Genomic DNA, 16,286 nt, shown 5'->3' with positions numbered 1-16,286 from the left:
CTTCCTCCGGACTCATAATTCAGCGCGTTTATGCGCATGGTAAGTTCGTCGGCCCTTTCGGGACCGGCAAACCCAGGATTGAAGGGCCACGGTGTTCTGTTTTCGTGCCCCCCCCCCCCCCCCCCCCCCCCTTCCCCTCTCGCTACCGGTGGGCTTATTTATTCGATCTCTCCCGCCCTATCCGTCCTCCCGTCAATCGTATCCATCCCACGTCAACAGCTAAACGAGCGTTAAACGACACGAATGTCCGGCCGCCTCTGGGTGGAACTGGGTGCGGCGCGGATGATCCCCAACTAGAGCAACAGCAAGCTCCGCTCGGTCCGGACGGCTTAACCTTCAGCCAGCATTAAGACGCCGTCGTGTTATCGGCCGCCATTATGCTGCAACACGCGATCGACGATATCACATCCGTCGTGGACGTCATGGTGTGGCGGTATTATGTAGGGCAAAGCTGTGGAGGAATCCAAGATCCAGGGGGAGGGGCTCGGGAACAAGCGGATCAAGGAGTGCGGCTCCCGGATTTGTGACGGACGCGTGACAGCACGCGACGAGTTGGTGTTACGGCGGTGTTGGTAAAGGAATCCAATTTCCTGGCTCACCGACTAAATCTGGAGGACGTGACTCTTGGAGTCGAAGAATTTTGGATCGTGACATCAAAGGCGTTGGAGTTTAATCATTTTAAATTAAATTAATTTTACTCCACGGATTCAAATCGACCGTTAATACTAACAATGTTATTAAATGTCAACAGCAGTTACTTTAGCCCTTACAATAGTCTGCCTTATGATTGCATTGACACCGATTTGTTTTGGTTTGAATTGTTTCAACCATTCTGCCTCCAGATGAGCTGATCCGAACCCGGACAGAAGCCACTAACTTCGACTCCTCAACCCTTACTTAAGCCCCCGCTTTCGAAAGGAACAACAATGCGCATCGGGATATTTGAATCCGCGGCGCCCCGGGAGACCAAGAACCTGCACCCGCTTGGGCGAAAGTAGGACGAATTCCGTGTGTCGCAGCGCGCGGAGAAAGAGAAAGAATGGTGAAAGTTTTTTTCCTATGTCCACCTTCCTAAACCATCCTTCACCACTAGCCCCGCGCTCGGCGCTTCATGGACATCTCGGTGGCAGCAACAGAGACAACATCCCTGCACGTCTCTCGCTTTCGCTGCGTTACGCACTGCACTTTCTCTTTCTTTCGTGCCATCCCTTTCTTCCAGCGTCTCTCGCTCTCATCGGTGCGCTCTCTCAGCGCTCTCTCTTCGTACCTGCCTCGATGCATCTCGCACACACGTGCGTTGGAGATAGTAAGAAAACAACAGTAAAACATATTTTCTATGCTCTATGGCAGGGGTTGCCAAGTTCCTGTTTGTTGGAGAAGTCAAGAAGTCAAGGTGTGCAACAAGCTGAAACATTTTGTGGATTTTTAGAATCAAAACATATTTTGCGTTTTGTAAATCACCGTTTATTGTCATCATTTTTTTTATTATTCAATTTTCTAAAGCAGGTATTGTTTGATTGATTAAAGTGGGAATTTTTGCGTAAATTAATGTTACATTACAGTTTGGCCCCGGTTTTCGTCAGCCTCGGTTTTCGTCGTTTGACAAATCGTTCGAAGCTGGTTTATAGTAGCGTGTTTAGAGGCCGGTAGGCTAACGGCCACCAACGGCTTCACGTACGAAGCTCACGGAACAAAAGATTGATAAGCGCGGAAGAGCTTCACATACGAAGCTTACAGAGCGGAAGAATGATAAATGCGGAGGGCTTCACATACGAAGCATAAAGGGACGGAAGGGAATGAACGCGGAAGGCTTCACGCACGAAGCTTACAGGAACAATCAGAAGTATATCAATTACGGAAGGCTTTACATACGAAGCTTGTAGGCACAACACAATGGCAAAGCCAACAATTATAAGAGACGAACGGGAGATGTATGTATGACAGAAGTAACATAAACAAGTAGTACAGGTTTTCTGCTTCAGACTACTTTGCGCAATCAAAATTATCTTCTAATTGAAACACTGAATGAATTATTGTAAACCTACACGGCATGGAAATCAAAGAAGTAAAACGGAATATAAAACGGTTGATGGCCATTGATTTGATGATAAAACACACAAACTTTGTTATAGTTTGAAGAACACCTTCATATCAACCACTGAAAATTCAGACGAGAAGAATGTACACATCCAACGTTTGTTATGTGTCAGTCAGGAGTAGGTATTACAAAATTAAGAACTGTAGTCCGCTAGCCTCGGTTTTCGTCGCTGTTAAAGTCTGGTTTGGTGATGAAAACCGAGGCCAGACTGTATTTATAAACATAAAATCCATTATTATTTGTCTTCAGTTGCAGAATTGCCTTGCTAAAACCTATTTCTTAAGGTAGAATCCAAATAACATGCATAGCGCAGATACTTCATGTGATGTTTGGCACTTCTTATTCAAACGAAGTGCGAAAAGAATAACAACCCATCGAAAATTGATACAAAAGTGTTGTCTATACCGAAAAAATGGAAAAAGCTAAGGGAGACGATAGCTTTGTTCTACTTATGTTTTACTTATAAATTTTACAAATTATTCAGAAATTGGTGTAGAATAATGAAGAATAGCGATCACCTAAGTTGTTTTGTCGAATTTAACAAAATAGTGAACTGTTTTCCTTTGTGTACGTGGATAGTCAGTCCTCTCGTCCGGTCCGAGGGGAGGGTCCGGTCTCGGTTGGGATTCGAACCTACGCCGTCGAGGTGGTCATGGGCCAATTCTCTAACCGGCACTACCGCTCGGCTGTCGCGTACCACCTTATGAATCCCTCTACATCTAATAACAGAGTAAGGATTAGAAAAGTACGATCAAAGTTTGTTCATACCATCAACTACGGCTAACAAAATATGTTCATGTCCACATTTAAAAGAATATTTGGCATTAGAAAGCAGCTATGCCATCTCGATGTTCCAATTACTTCTTGTTTTCGAATAGAGCGTACCGACATGAACAGCTCAAGATTTGGCTTTTGAATTGGCGAACCCTGGTCCATGGTAGACTTTCATGCACAATTGATCCCTGTCTCTTTCTTTTGGATAGACACTTTACCTCGCTCTCCTTCCGTCGGGCACACATACATACGTCCAACCCTTCTCTTTGGCAGGTACCCACATAAGATGTACCGCTGCGACAACTTGAGACGTCGCGTACCGATCCCGTGCTGCGCGGGTGCTTCTGCGCATCCTGCGTCTCTTGGGAGTGCTGTTCGGAAAATCTAACACACCGAGCGAGAGAGCAGACAGGGGTACACGCCGGTCTACCGGGGCCCTAGATAACAGCCGTCCCTGCCTGCGGGTGTACAAGGGAGCGACAATGCCCGCCGGGGGTAGGTGCCAAAGCAGGATGCAACCACTTTATATTACTAACAACCTGGTACGCCCGCGGCCTAGGGGTGGCGGTAGGCTCCGGCATTTTTCTAACGGGTGATTGCCGCTAGACGCACGACAGAGAGAAGATATTCGATCGGCCGGATCGGTGTTCAGCTGGAGTACACCGGAGTGGGATAGAGCGATAGTAAGGGAGCGAAAGAGACCGCGCGGACCAGCCGCGAGTAGTCCGACACCACGGCCAAGCTGTCGGGATGACGGGACTGCGGCCGCTCTGCGGGCCAGTCCGCGAGTTCAGTGATGTTTTGGATGTTGCGTGCACACATTGGTCGGTCGGTTAGTTGTTCAGTGCTCGCGTACAACGCAGTCGGAATCGAAGCCACCCTCAAGCAGTAACAACAGTCAGACGGTCCCCCGCCGGCTTTGAAGGTGGTCATCAGCAGCCGTGCCAGCGTGGTTTGGTGTGTTCCGTCTCGTGGTAGTGTGTTCACCCAATCCCTCCCCTCACCAAAAATTTGGCAAGAGGAAGAAGGATCGTGAGTGCGTTGGACGAGTCATTCGCGTGCGTGTCGTTCGTGCAGCGCGTAATGAGTGCAAGGGTACTGGGAAGGATTAACCACCATCACCACCACCACCACCACCACCAGCAGCAGCAGGAGGAGCAGCACCAGCAGGCGCAGGAGCACCAGGAGCACAAGGATCTAAGGCAGCACACTAGGGGCGCAGTACCGCACGCGTCAACGCAAGATATCCCAGAGTCGGCAGCAAACGCTCGGCTGGTGGGGCCATCGTGTGGTGCTCGAACGGCCATCCCATCTTCCCTCTGATAGTGCCAACACACAAGCCAGACACGTACGTACCAAGAGACCGTATACCAGCGAGGAGAAATCGAAGTCCTCGCCGGAGCCGCTAGTCATCGCGTGTATCCGCAGTGGCACTGCATTCCTCGGTGTGTCGGTGATGTGTGTACTTAGCGGGATGGGGTGTCATTTAGGACGTGGAGTTCCACTAGGCTCCTCAAGAACCGTCAGCCGAAAATCCTGAACCAAGGAAGAGCCTCTTCAGCTATTCGGAACCTTTTTCCCCGGATGTGCAAAGATTTCACCAAGGGATGAATTGATGATGTGCGGTTGTGTGTGAGTGTGAGTAAAGAGGAAGGACCCGAAGGGAGGAGTGTAAATGGAAGCGCCGCCAGGCCTGCCGCCACCCTTAAGTGGCGATTAAGGCGGGCGGCTGTGTGGCGCGGGGGCTGTCGCAGTCGGTCTCGCCACCTTCAGGCCGACCGTCGCCATAATGTGTCATAATGGCAGTATTCTGTGATTTCGCGAGCGTCGAGTACCCTCCACCTTCAGGATATGTCACCGGGGAAGGCTGTGCGTTCGTGGACGGTTCGGTTCCGTTTCCCTTTTACCGAGTACCGCACGGGAGTATAAAAGAAAATAAAACCCCGTCACTTCGCCTCTTCGATAATATCAAATCCCTCACCCCCTGCGGGGTCTGCAACCGCCCGTCGCACATCTCACAACGCAAACAACGACGGCCACACGGTTTCGTGACGTTTTCCGGTGTGTGTTTGCAGCGAGCGTGTGCCGAGTGTGCGCAAAACGGAAAGGCAAACGATGCAAAAGGAACAAAAGCAAACAGTAAACCAGCTATCATCGCCACCCCGCAGCACGTGGTAGCAGGGTGCGAGGGTGGCAAGGGTTTGGTCAATTTCCTTTCCCTTTCCGTGTGGCGGTGGCGGTTGTTTCCATGATGGCCCTTTTTTGTTTTTTTCGGCGGTCTTGTATAGTTTCCCGTCCACTGGGACATTTGCAGTGCAGTAATGAAACGTGCTCTGGAGACCGCGTGCGTTTGCGCGCCCCCTATTGTGTATGTGTGTTTGTGTATGTGCGCCCGTTAATATGTGTGTGTAATTCCTTCTGTCAAGCAGTGTCGTCGGTGTGCTTTTAACTTTTCCTATCACCGAGACAACCGCGAAAAACCGCCTCCAAAGAGAACCTCTCGAATGGATGGAAGGAAGTTGCCAAATACGCGAATTATCTGATGTTGTCGAGCGAGTCTTATCCATCAATGGCGTTGTTCCCCTCCCCGGTGACATAATTCACTTGATTCTTGATTCTCCTTTATCACCCGGGCGAAAGGGAGGTGGTGGTGGTGGTGGTGGTGGCGGTGGTTATGGTGCTGGTATCAGTCATCATCCTAATCGGTGATACTAGGCGTGGTGATTGACGACTGTGTAGTCATCTACCCGGTGGTGAACTTCTTCGGCCAAGTTGCTCGCATTGCTTATTGCTCAACTTTCCCCCATCGCAAAGCGGTTCCTCCGCCGGGTTCACCTACCTTCCCACGCACCGATCCTTCCCCATTGCTAGGGGGAGGCATACACGTGCACGTGGTTTTTTTTTCGTACTGAGAGCGATGGATGACAGCAAGCTCCATTTGACGGATTTAGAGTCGCGGACAACCTCGGACAATCAGCTCGGTTACGTATGTCTGCGTGAAAATAAATATTTATAGTGAGAGAGAGAGAGAGGTGGGGTAGCACACCACACGAGAACGGAAACGCTGTAAATTGATTAATATTTAAAGTGCAAATCGTGCCCCCCTGTTTGACGTTGTGAGGCACGCATCTACGTCTAACGCCGTTGGATCCAAGAAGGCCGAGCGAATGGACTATTGAACGACACGGACGAATTCTGCATAGTGTATGGCAAGGACACTGGCGTTTGTTTACATGTCATTGCACTGCGGTTGAACTACGTGCGACTGATGAGGTAATTGAGGCGAGTTCTCAATCCCCATTCAGAACTGTCACCGTTGTGGGTCTTCCGCCCACTGTACATGGCTTTCTGATAAGCTCGAGGGTGTGTTGTACTTACTAGGGCACGAGGGTGGACATCTAAGTACACGCACCTCTGTGTGTTATAACCCTGCTTGAGTACCGTTTGGAGAATGTGCAGTGAGTTTTCCCCCTAGCGCCATTCGCGGAAACATTCACGCGGAGGACAACTGCATGAGCTGTAGTGCAATCAAACAAAGGGACGAAATCAGGCGAATGGTAGACAATATAGATTTACTGTCTGCGACGACATCATCCACTTGACATGGCGTCGTTGATTAAACTCAACTTTCTTCTCTTCTTTCTCCCACCGGCGTGCCATTCCTATCCTTTACAGAAGTTCTTCCAGAAGTTCCCGCGCAGCGAAGTGCTGGAGAGGTGTAATATTTCGGACAGTGGCTGTGAATCCGGGTGCTGTTCGGATGCCGCGGATAAGTTGCCAATAGCACCGAAATTCAGTGTGTGCGTGTGTGTGCGTGTGTGCGTTTGTAGATCGCGATATCGATGATCGTAGGATAATACACAGTGCATTCCCGGTGTGTGACACCAGTGCAAGTCAGGTGTGGATCGTGGCGTGGTGATCGGTTTAGTTGTTTGACCGTCTGTTTGTTAGTTCGTTTGTTCGTTCGTGTGTAAGACGCAGCCAAGGTTAGTGAAGGTTCCCACAAGGTGTGTTCCGAGAGAAGAAGAAAACAGAAGAGAAGTGTAAAGGGCGTTCCATCATCGTCCGATCGACCGAATCAAGGCCGGCCTGCTTCCAGGAGTCGAGGTATCGTTACGCATTCGATTCAAAATATTGCCAGCATCATGAGTGACAGCTGTGGGTCGAAGGTGATCGAGTTCTACCAGGACTCGGTCGTGATGATCACGGGCGCCAGCGGTTTCCTCGGGAAGGTGCTGCTGGAGAAGCTGCTCCGATGTCTGGAGGCACGCAAGATATACGTCCTGATACGCCGGAAGCGGGACTACAGTGCGCAGATGCGGTTAGAGCAGATCCTAAAGTCGGTGGTAAGTGTTGTGCACTGCTCCGTTTATCATGTGGACGTTGGACTCGCGGAATGGAAGGCAATTGGAACAAAACCTGTGACATACATTCTACTAAACATGCCTACGATGACCAACCGGTTGTGATTTAATCAAGACCTTGGATAGACGATAGACGCGTTCAAGATTCATTCTGTTCCGCACTACTTCCTCGTGGAGCATCTGCCTTAGCGGGAAGTGGTACTTATCTTTCCTATCCCGTTCCGTAGTTGTTACTGTGCCGAGCACACTCTCCCTCGTTTACGGTACATCTAGAAAAGCAGGTCTTACGTTTCACAGTCCACAGCGTCACGGCTGCTCTTGAGTTCTTCCTTCCGGAGTTTGTTTGATTTAATAAGTACGCTACACCGCTCGGCCGACCACTTCGTGGCGTCGCAATGCAGCTGGTTGCATATCTATCACGCCGTGTTTTGCTTCTTCTTCCACCGCTAAATAATCATTCGTCCATCTCCTTGCCCCACCCCCGTGCCCGTACAGTTATTCGACCGCGTTCGCAGCGAAACCAAGGCGGCCAAGGGGCTGTTCGATAAGATCGAGGCCGTGGAGGTAAACTTCGAGCGGGACGATCTCGGTCTGGAGCCGGCGCTGCGTGACCGGCTGCGGAGCGAAGTGGAGGTGGCGTTCAACCTGCTCGCCTCGGTCAACTTCAACGAGGCGCTCGACCAGGCCCTGGAGACGAACGTCGAGTGTACGCGGCGCGTGCTAAATCTGCTCAGCGGTGCCCGGCGCATCAAGTCCGTCATCCACGTGTCGACGTTCTACTCGAACTGCAACCGGACGATAATCGAGGAGAAGATCTACGACGACATCGGCTTCGGCGGGTACGACAACATCAAGAACACGTTCGCCAAGCTGCAGGACGACCACAAGCAGTTCCTGTCGCCGGTCGTGCTCGGCACGTTCCCGAACTCGTACACATTCAGCAAAAAGTGCGCCGAGGTGGTCGTGCGCGACAAGTTCGGCCACCTGCCGGTGGGGATCTTTCGGCCACCGATAGGTAAGTGTCCTTTAAGGGAATGTCCCCTGAACCAGGTCGAATTGTAGCCAGGGACCATTTTGGCGACTGAGATCATTTACAAATAATCTCCCTATTTGTGACCTGACTCTGGGATACTCAGGATTGTCACCCAGAATTGATTCCTGGAAAGTCACAATTATCATCCAGCTGTCATATCAAGTAGAACCTAATTTCTCTCCGCCTTTTTGGTTCCACAACATAATTGGTAACCGATGAGTAATTGACAATAGTCAGATCTTTTAAAAACGTTGACGAATTGGTCGAAACAGGAAAACCTTTACCTTAAGTACTTAAAATTAAAATTAATGTGCCTAAGAGAGTATGTCGAAAAGAATACGAGGTTCTTCGTATACAAGAAATTCAAAATTTCAACATCATAACAGGGTTTGAAAAGCAGATGAGGTATAACTCATGTAGTTGGATACTATCGGGTGTGGAATGGTTTAGGAACCGCTGCAACAAATGTTCTTTACAGCTTATCACAAAGATGCAGAATCGTAATGTTAGGTATTCTATTTTTGTGAGATAACTTAACTTAGGCACGTGACCATCGTAGATAATTGAATTTTTGATAGCCTAGCAAGACCTGATACGGATAAAACGAGCTATAATTCATTATCGTTGTATCGTCTTAGCGTGGCTGAATTACGTAAGGTCTGATAAGATTCCTTAGAAACTCTATCGAGCAGCTCTAGCTCGGTGAGGAGCTCGCTTAGGCGGAATCCCCGGGCACTACATAAAACGTGAACAGCTAATCCCCTAACCGGTGATGTGTGTCTTTCTTCCTCCGCCAAACAGTGACCTCCAGCTACCGGGAACCCGTACCTGGATGGATCGATAACTTCAACGGGCCAAGCGGCATGGTGGTGCCGCTGTCCCAGGGCCTGTACAGTGCCGCCCTGCTGGATCCGAAGAAGAAGCCGTTCATCGTACCGGTCGATTTCTGCGTCAACGCACTGCTGATGTGTGCCTACGACGTCAGCAAATCGAGCGTCGTCACCAAAACCATTCCCGTCTACAACTACACCGACGACAGCAACCTCTGGACCTGGGGCCAGGTGATCAATGGGTTCTTCAGCGGTCTCGGCCCGATCCGAAAACTAGTGGCGTAAGTAATCCCCTCGTCCCCCCCTACCCATGCTTGGACCTAACGAACTAACGAAATTCCACCGTTTCCATTTTTCTGCTTCCATCCAACAGAAAATACTTTACCGGCACAATCACGGTCAATCCGATCCGGTACGCAATCTGCAAACGGATCATGATGTTCCAGGCGTTCTGTCTGGACCTGGTCCGCACGTTCACCGGAAAGGAAAAGATGTAAGTGTGAGCTGCCCGATTTGTCTTTCGCCGTTTGCCCTACCCGAAACTCAGCCACTCCAACGCGGCTTAGCTAAGTGTGCGGCTAGTGGCTTGCTCCTGACACGGTTTTATTTCCGAGCCCCGTTACGGATTGAAGGTTACGGAGTCGCCGGGCGGGAAACCGCGCCTGGTGAAGGTGAAAGAAAAACAAACCAGCCCGAACCGGTCGCTTTCCCGTAGTCCCGCGGAGTGCCTTTACCATTGAGCCATCTCCCGGAGAGACTCTTCGCTGGGAGCGGGCTATCATCCGTCAGCTGAGATTTGCAAGAGTCACCGGGACTTCTCCGGGCGGTAACGGGAACGATGACTCCCGCTCGCTTCGGAGCCTTTTCTTTCGTTTCATTCGGTTGATTCGAAAGCTACGGGGGAACGGGGGGGATGGTTTCTGCGGAGGATACGAAACAGCATGTGGATAACTGGCACGCCGTCACCGCCCCGCAAGCGTTCCTCCCATCGGAACCCCCTTGCTATTCGCCTTGCGGGCCATAAACGGGGCCGCAAGGCGCAAGCACACTGCAAAGGTTTCGCGAAGAAAATTCCGCGCGAGAGTTTGTTGCTCCGGTTTGGCTTCGATGGCGCTGCTGTGCATAACTTGTGGCCCCACGATCCTCTGCGCACGTTCCGCGTCGACCGTTTCGATGGGTTTATTTTGTTGTTGTGGCGTTGTGCTGTGTTTAATCAATGGCGAAAAACATAAAAAAGCGCCGGAAACTAGGTTAAACCGCGGCGACGACGAGGCCGCGCTGGATGAAATGGGAAGATGCAGCTGGAAAAGAAATAGGACAGTACAACTTTTCATTTTTATTCGCTAGTGGTGGTAATAATGAAGCGCGCGAATTTTGAAACCAAAAAAAAAACATAAGGCATGCAAATTCCTACCCATCCAACGCGTCAAAGAGGCTTTGGCTCAACCTTAACTGTTTGATAATTATAATCATAATCAAAAACCCCGGCAAAGCAAATCGATAAAGAAGCGAACCGAATCGGGTCTGTGTTGAGCCGGCTTTGGGGTGATGATCAGCTGAACGCTTTCACCCTGAAGTAGTGGTAGTTCGATCACCCACCAAGAGGGCGATGACTCATTGGGATTGATTTAATAGTGGAAACCCAGGCGAGGTTGTGTGGAGATGGGTTAGTTCATGACGACGAAGTGCTACAAATCAGAGGTTAGAGGCGTCTCTCTGGACGTGATCAGCCGACGCGATCATAAACAATGAGCCAGCGCCGAAGGGGAAAGTGATCGGTTTACTCACTGCGGCGTTTTTCCGAGGAAAAAAGATTACTTTGGGTTGTGGTCGCAAACAAACTTGGGTTGGACTCTTGCCTCGTCAGATTTGGGTGGAGATAAATTGTCTCTTTTGAACGCTGAATTGCAGAATAGCTGGCAGAACAACCGAATAGAAGGGAGATTTTCATGAAGACAAACAAAACTGGAAATCCTTTATTGCTTGAAACGGTACATCGCTTTCTATGTTTCGTTTGATCAACGTCGCTTTTGATAGACGTGAGTGTTTGGCAAATTATTGCAAACGGTATATCAACATCTGCAGCGCGGAATCACGATCCGTGGATCAATTATGGCAATCAAATCAACGAATGATAGGTATGAATCCGGTCGAAAACGGCGCTTGAGCTATTCCCATATCTTTCCTCTCGATCTCAGTTCAAATTTCTCCATTTTGGTTCTCAGATATGTATAAGAAAAGGAGCTCATTGCTTTGGTTATCTTTTATTTATGTTGGGGGAAACAACAAGGAATGAATAAATTAACCGCAACTCTAGACTAGGGCTCTTGGGGATTTATCCTTTGCTTACACCTAACAATATTGTCCTTCTTCAAGCTGATGAATAAGAAAAACTCACAAGGGAAAACACGAAGTCCTACTGCTTTCATGTGAAATTCTGAAGGAGTTCACCGGTAACCGGTGTAGGTTGATAAGTTATTTAATAGTAATAGCAACACAGGGGTGCTTTTAACCTGTGCTGTGTCATAGGTACATATGTTTATGCTCGTGTTTATTTGGATAAATATACCAAAGGGTTCTTGTGAAGGGGATGTCCGATTTGTGGATAAAAAAAATAAAACTTCAAATGCCACAGGGGCTGATACACCTCCGTCCCATTCGGTTGTATTCGGTTTGATTATTAATCGATCTCGATCGATCACAGTTTGAAGGAAATTACCCTCGTCAAACTTTTCCACAGAGGGACCGAAACCAGGTTCATCGTGTCTGGTCGGGAGTTCGCCCCCGAATCTGTGGTAGAACTCATGTTATTTGCAGTGCGCAACCCGGCCAGAGCTGACCTTGTGTGTGATTCGCCCCGGTCCCTGGTCGGATGACAGCATCGTCGTCCGTGCAAGTTCGTAATCCAACCGGGCAGCCTCTAGCCCCGCGGACATATTGCAGACTTGCCGCCGGACGGGATGGTGCGTCGAGGGGGAAGAAACTAATCAAGCCCGGGAGTAAGTGTGTACGCCTGCCGCTTGTTAACGGTACCGCCGGGCCCGCGGATCGGTGTTGGGTAAGAGTCCGTAGTAATGAGTAAATTGGTTCTTATGCGCGCGGGGACCGTACGAAAATAAACGCTACCCGCGGAGACCGTTACGGCGGGCGGCAGGCCGAGTTTGTGCAATTAGTTGGAGTGGATGGCGAGTGGAGTGGCGAAATCGCACGCGAAAGATATATCATCACGCGCCCGCAGCATCGTACGCCACCATCGTCGTCTCGGATGCAGCATAAGAACGCACGCCTCGGCAGCAGCCTCGAGCCGAAGCAATCTCCTGCACCTGTTGCGACGGTGTCCCTGCGGTGCTTCAAACCCACCGTTTGTTGTTTTTTTTTCTGTCTAAACGGACATGCCACGGTCAACGGGTTGTCGGAAAGGGTACTGAACCGCTCCGTGCGAATCCGTACATGGCGCAATCGCACCGGTCCACACATGGTCCACAGGGCATAACTGCAAGGGTCTGCGTTGCGATTTGCTTAGATTTTGCCACCAGCTAGTGGACGGCCATGTCACCGAATTCGGACACGGACCCCGACGGCGATCGAGTGGTGCGGAGGGCTTATGACCATTCGGATCGATTGCACCATTGAGAGTGATCTGCGTCTAAGCGCCGTTCCCTGTGACCTCTGCGAGAATGCACCCTTGCTGTATTAACTTGTTTTTACCTTCGCCTTATTGCCAAAGCCTTCGCAACAGCAGATCGGTTTTTTTTTTTGGAAAGGGTATATGTTTCTAACGACTCGGAAGCAGTTAGACCAGTTTGTTGGAGCGTAGAACTCTTGTGTCGGTTCTTGCACATTAAACCACTTTGTTGCACCAATTGCATCAGACTTATGTCTACTAGATTTCTAAATGGTCTTACTCCAGCACAGATCCTGAGACTGATGGAAAGATAGAAAATTGATCTTTATGACTATCGATTGGAGCTTGGAAGCTGAACTCGAACATTGATGTTTAATTACATAATTGAGTGCAAATTATCGTCAATTCGGTTAACCAACCGATTGTTCTATCTCGTCTGATAATCTGGTCTGGTTTCAAGTCGTACGGATTTTTTTCTAGTTTTACTCTCTAGAGTTCATGATCATCTCAATCAAATTCTCTTCCATCAAACATGCGTTAAAAAAACTTGCAAATGAACGCACGTCCTAGCTGGATCAAGACCTTTCGCATCCTTTTTTCTACCTTATTTTGCGGATGAAAAAAGTATTTGTGTAATCGAAAATTTAATCGCTATATTTGTATTCGAAGAGTTTGTTGTAGAAAGTTTCAAACAACAAAAACTGGAGCTGATCATCAATCAGGCATGACTCGAACAAAATATGAAATGTTGTACTATTTAACTACTTTGTGTTATAAGAATTGATGATTCCAACTTTAGTAGTTCTTGTTGTTTTGAGAAGATCTTTGAACCTTTACATTTTAAAAACATTGTATACCAATTTGGAGGCGAATGTCTCCTGCATTCAAAGTTAATGTTGAGTTGCTAAAAAAAATTCAGTCAAGCTGCTGTTCCTTAAATGAGTTTAAGTTTTTTACAAGATAATAAGAAGATTTCCTATAGCATCTAAACAGTTCATGATCGCTATATAAATTGCATAAATTACAAACAACAACGATAGAATTGAAATTGCGCTAAAACATCAGACAACTAGCCAAATATTTTCGACGTGCGATTTTCTCTGACAAGGGAGTCTTTTCTTCTTCTCTTGTTTAAGCTCTTTTGAAGACAATTAACTAATCCATCGTAAGAAATAATGTTAAAGCTATGGGTTACCTGAGCTGATTGATAATGATCTAACGAGTTACCAAAGCTGAAAGCAACAAACAGAACAAAAGCAACAATCACGATTTACTAATATTTATTTGTTTTGCCGCTCGATATATCGATTTCATGTATACGAAACCTTCACCTTTTCGATAAACTGTAAACAAAAAAATCCTTCCCAACATAACGAAGCATAAATTTAGAAGCAAAAGAAAAGCAAAAGATGTGTCTGGACCATTTAGGCTTCCCACAACCGATTCCGTTCGATTGACATATCGATCATACGATCGTCGCCTAAACCAGTTCCACGCAGACGGGAAAGGCCTTTACCTTAAGGAAAACGAAAAGAAATGAAGGATTAAAGCCCGTCCGTAACAGCGAAACCCAACAATGAGTGACCCCTTTTTCTTCTTTCTAATGCCGCGCGGGGGACGTCGTGGGTCATTTTTACCTCGCCGGGTATTCGAGTGGGCGGGACAGGCGTATCTCCGAATTTTATGTAACCTCACGTGACCCAAAATTCGCTTTCGACCACGGGTGTGGGTGGGGAGAGCGAGGGGGGGGGGGCTGGGGGAGGCCTTCATCTACCCTCTCCGAGCACCCGCATCGATTGATCCATTGTGACGATGCTGGACATCGATGCCGTTCGGAGAAGAAGTATGAAATGGAGAAGAAAATGAAAGAGGATAATAATAATCCGGTTTTGCAAACACGCCTGGTGTGATGATGCTAATTTTTGGGAGCACGAAACCTCGCGACATACCGATTACATAGCCGCCATCGCAGCCGCCTCGGCCACAGTTATGTCAGCTCGTAGGTCAGCCGAGCGACGAGTCCGTGCCAGATTCCTTTCCGTGATGTTCCAATTTATCGCCGGACCGACTGACCGGTGCGTCCTCAATGGAAGGATGTCGATGTCGACGTTACCTTCGATTACGAGACGATGGCGTCCTCGTGAAGCATCCTAACGATCGTTTGTTTGCCGTATGCGCGTCGCGACACAGATTCCTCGCTCGGTTTTGCCCGGCGATGCGTACTTAACCTTCGATGGTGTACAAACACTATGGCATGGCGCTTTAGCGTGCGCAAACAAACGGGCAAAGTGCTTCCCCTGGCGCCAATCCGGGGCACGCTTTCGAACGGATGTCGCGAAGTTTTTTCATGGACATTGGTCCGTTTTTGTTGTTCTCGTTTTCGGCACGCTTTCCAGAATGCAACGATTGTTCTCCAAGATGGTGACGCTGAGCGAGGTGTTGCGCTTCTTCTGCCTGAACGACTGGAAGATGACGAACGCCAACATCCGCCGGATCAGCGACGAGATGTCACCGCTCGAGGCGGAACTGTTTCCGCTCGACATCAGGAAGATCGACTGGACCGAGTACTACCGGAACTTCGTGCCGGGCGTGATCAAGTACGCCGTCCAGCCGCGCACCCCGCGCAGCAGCCCGAGCATCACCGAGCGCAAGCTGAAGGAGTCGAAGCTGCGGGAAACGAAAAAGCTCAACAGCGGCCTGTTCTACCTGCTGTGGAGCTCCGTGTTTATCATAGCGCTGAAAATATTCAAAAACCTCTTCAACAAGGTGTGAAGAACCCCTTTCCAACTCAGTACGCTTCCAATTTATTTAGGTTGAATTTAAGGACGGAAAATGGGACACGAACACACACACACACGCGTACACACACAAACAACACATCAAAACACACGTGCGCACTGCAGGATTGGGATAAGCAGAACCCATCGGCGTACGCAACAAGCAGCAACAGCAGCAGCAACAGCAGCAGTAGTAGCAGCATCAGCAGCATCAACTATTGATCTAGAATTAATGAAACATACACAACTCACATTCAAACATGGAAACGGAAAACATCAACAACACAAACAAAAATCATTAAAATAAAGTATAACAAGTTAAACAAAGAAAAAAAAATGAAACCAAGAACAACAACAACAACAACAACAACAACAACAACTTTGCCACTAGCTACGTAGAGCTAAGATACCTGAAAAGTTCAGTGACAGATTTTTTTTCCACAAATGATAACGATTAAATTAATTAATAAATAAATAAACATTTTGTAGGCTTTTTTGTACTTGTCGATTGTTGTTATTCGCCGTTGAAGCCGTGTTCTATCACAATGTGCTAAAGAAGGAAGAAAAAGGTTTGTCATTTTTCCATTTGATCATTGATCACGTCCTTATTTTGTTCGATTCAGATGTGAATTAATCGTAATAAAGAACAACGATTGTGACTGATGTAAATGTTCAATGTTGATCTCGTAAAAGATGGGTTTTATTATTTTCTTTTTATCTAGGAAGTAGGTTTTAAAAAGTTACAAGAAAAATTTCAGTTAATATACAATGAATAGTAGTAGTAT

General features: G+C 48.3%; 1 protein-coding gene across 1 annotated transcript in view; it reads left to right on the top strand.

Moving 5' to 3' along the window:
• LOC131267051 (uncharacterized) overlaps positions 1–15,958 on the top strand; it is a 28,040-nt gene extending 12,082 nt beyond the window's left edge. Inside the window, exons 6-11 of the mRNA XM_058269807.1 lie at positions 5,513–5,577; positions 7,014–7,218; positions 7,732–8,251; positions 9,071–9,380; positions 9,473–9,592; positions 15,121–15,958. Coding sequence (XP_058125790.1) covers positions 5,513–5,577; positions 7,014–7,218; positions 7,732–8,251; positions 9,071–9,380; positions 9,473–9,592; positions 15,121–15,496 — 1,596 coding nt within the window. The 3' untranslated portion in view covers positions 15,497–15,958. The remainder of the gene's footprint in view (positions 1–5,512; positions 5,578–7,013; positions 7,219–7,731; positions 8,252–9,070; positions 9,381–9,472; positions 9,593–15,120) is intronic.
• Positions 15,959–16,286: the final 328 nt, after the last annotated feature.

This window comes from Anopheles coustani, chromosome 3, assembly GCF_943734705.1.
Source record: "Anopheles coustani chromosome 3, idAnoCousDA_361_x.2, whole genome shotgun sequence".
NCBI classification, from domain to species: domain Eukaryota; kingdom Metazoa; phylum Arthropoda; class Insecta; order Diptera; family Culicidae; genus Anopheles; species Anopheles coustani.
The sequence above is the reverse complement of the archived record's forward strand: the minus strand, read 5'-3'. Positions and strand labels throughout refer to the sequence as shown.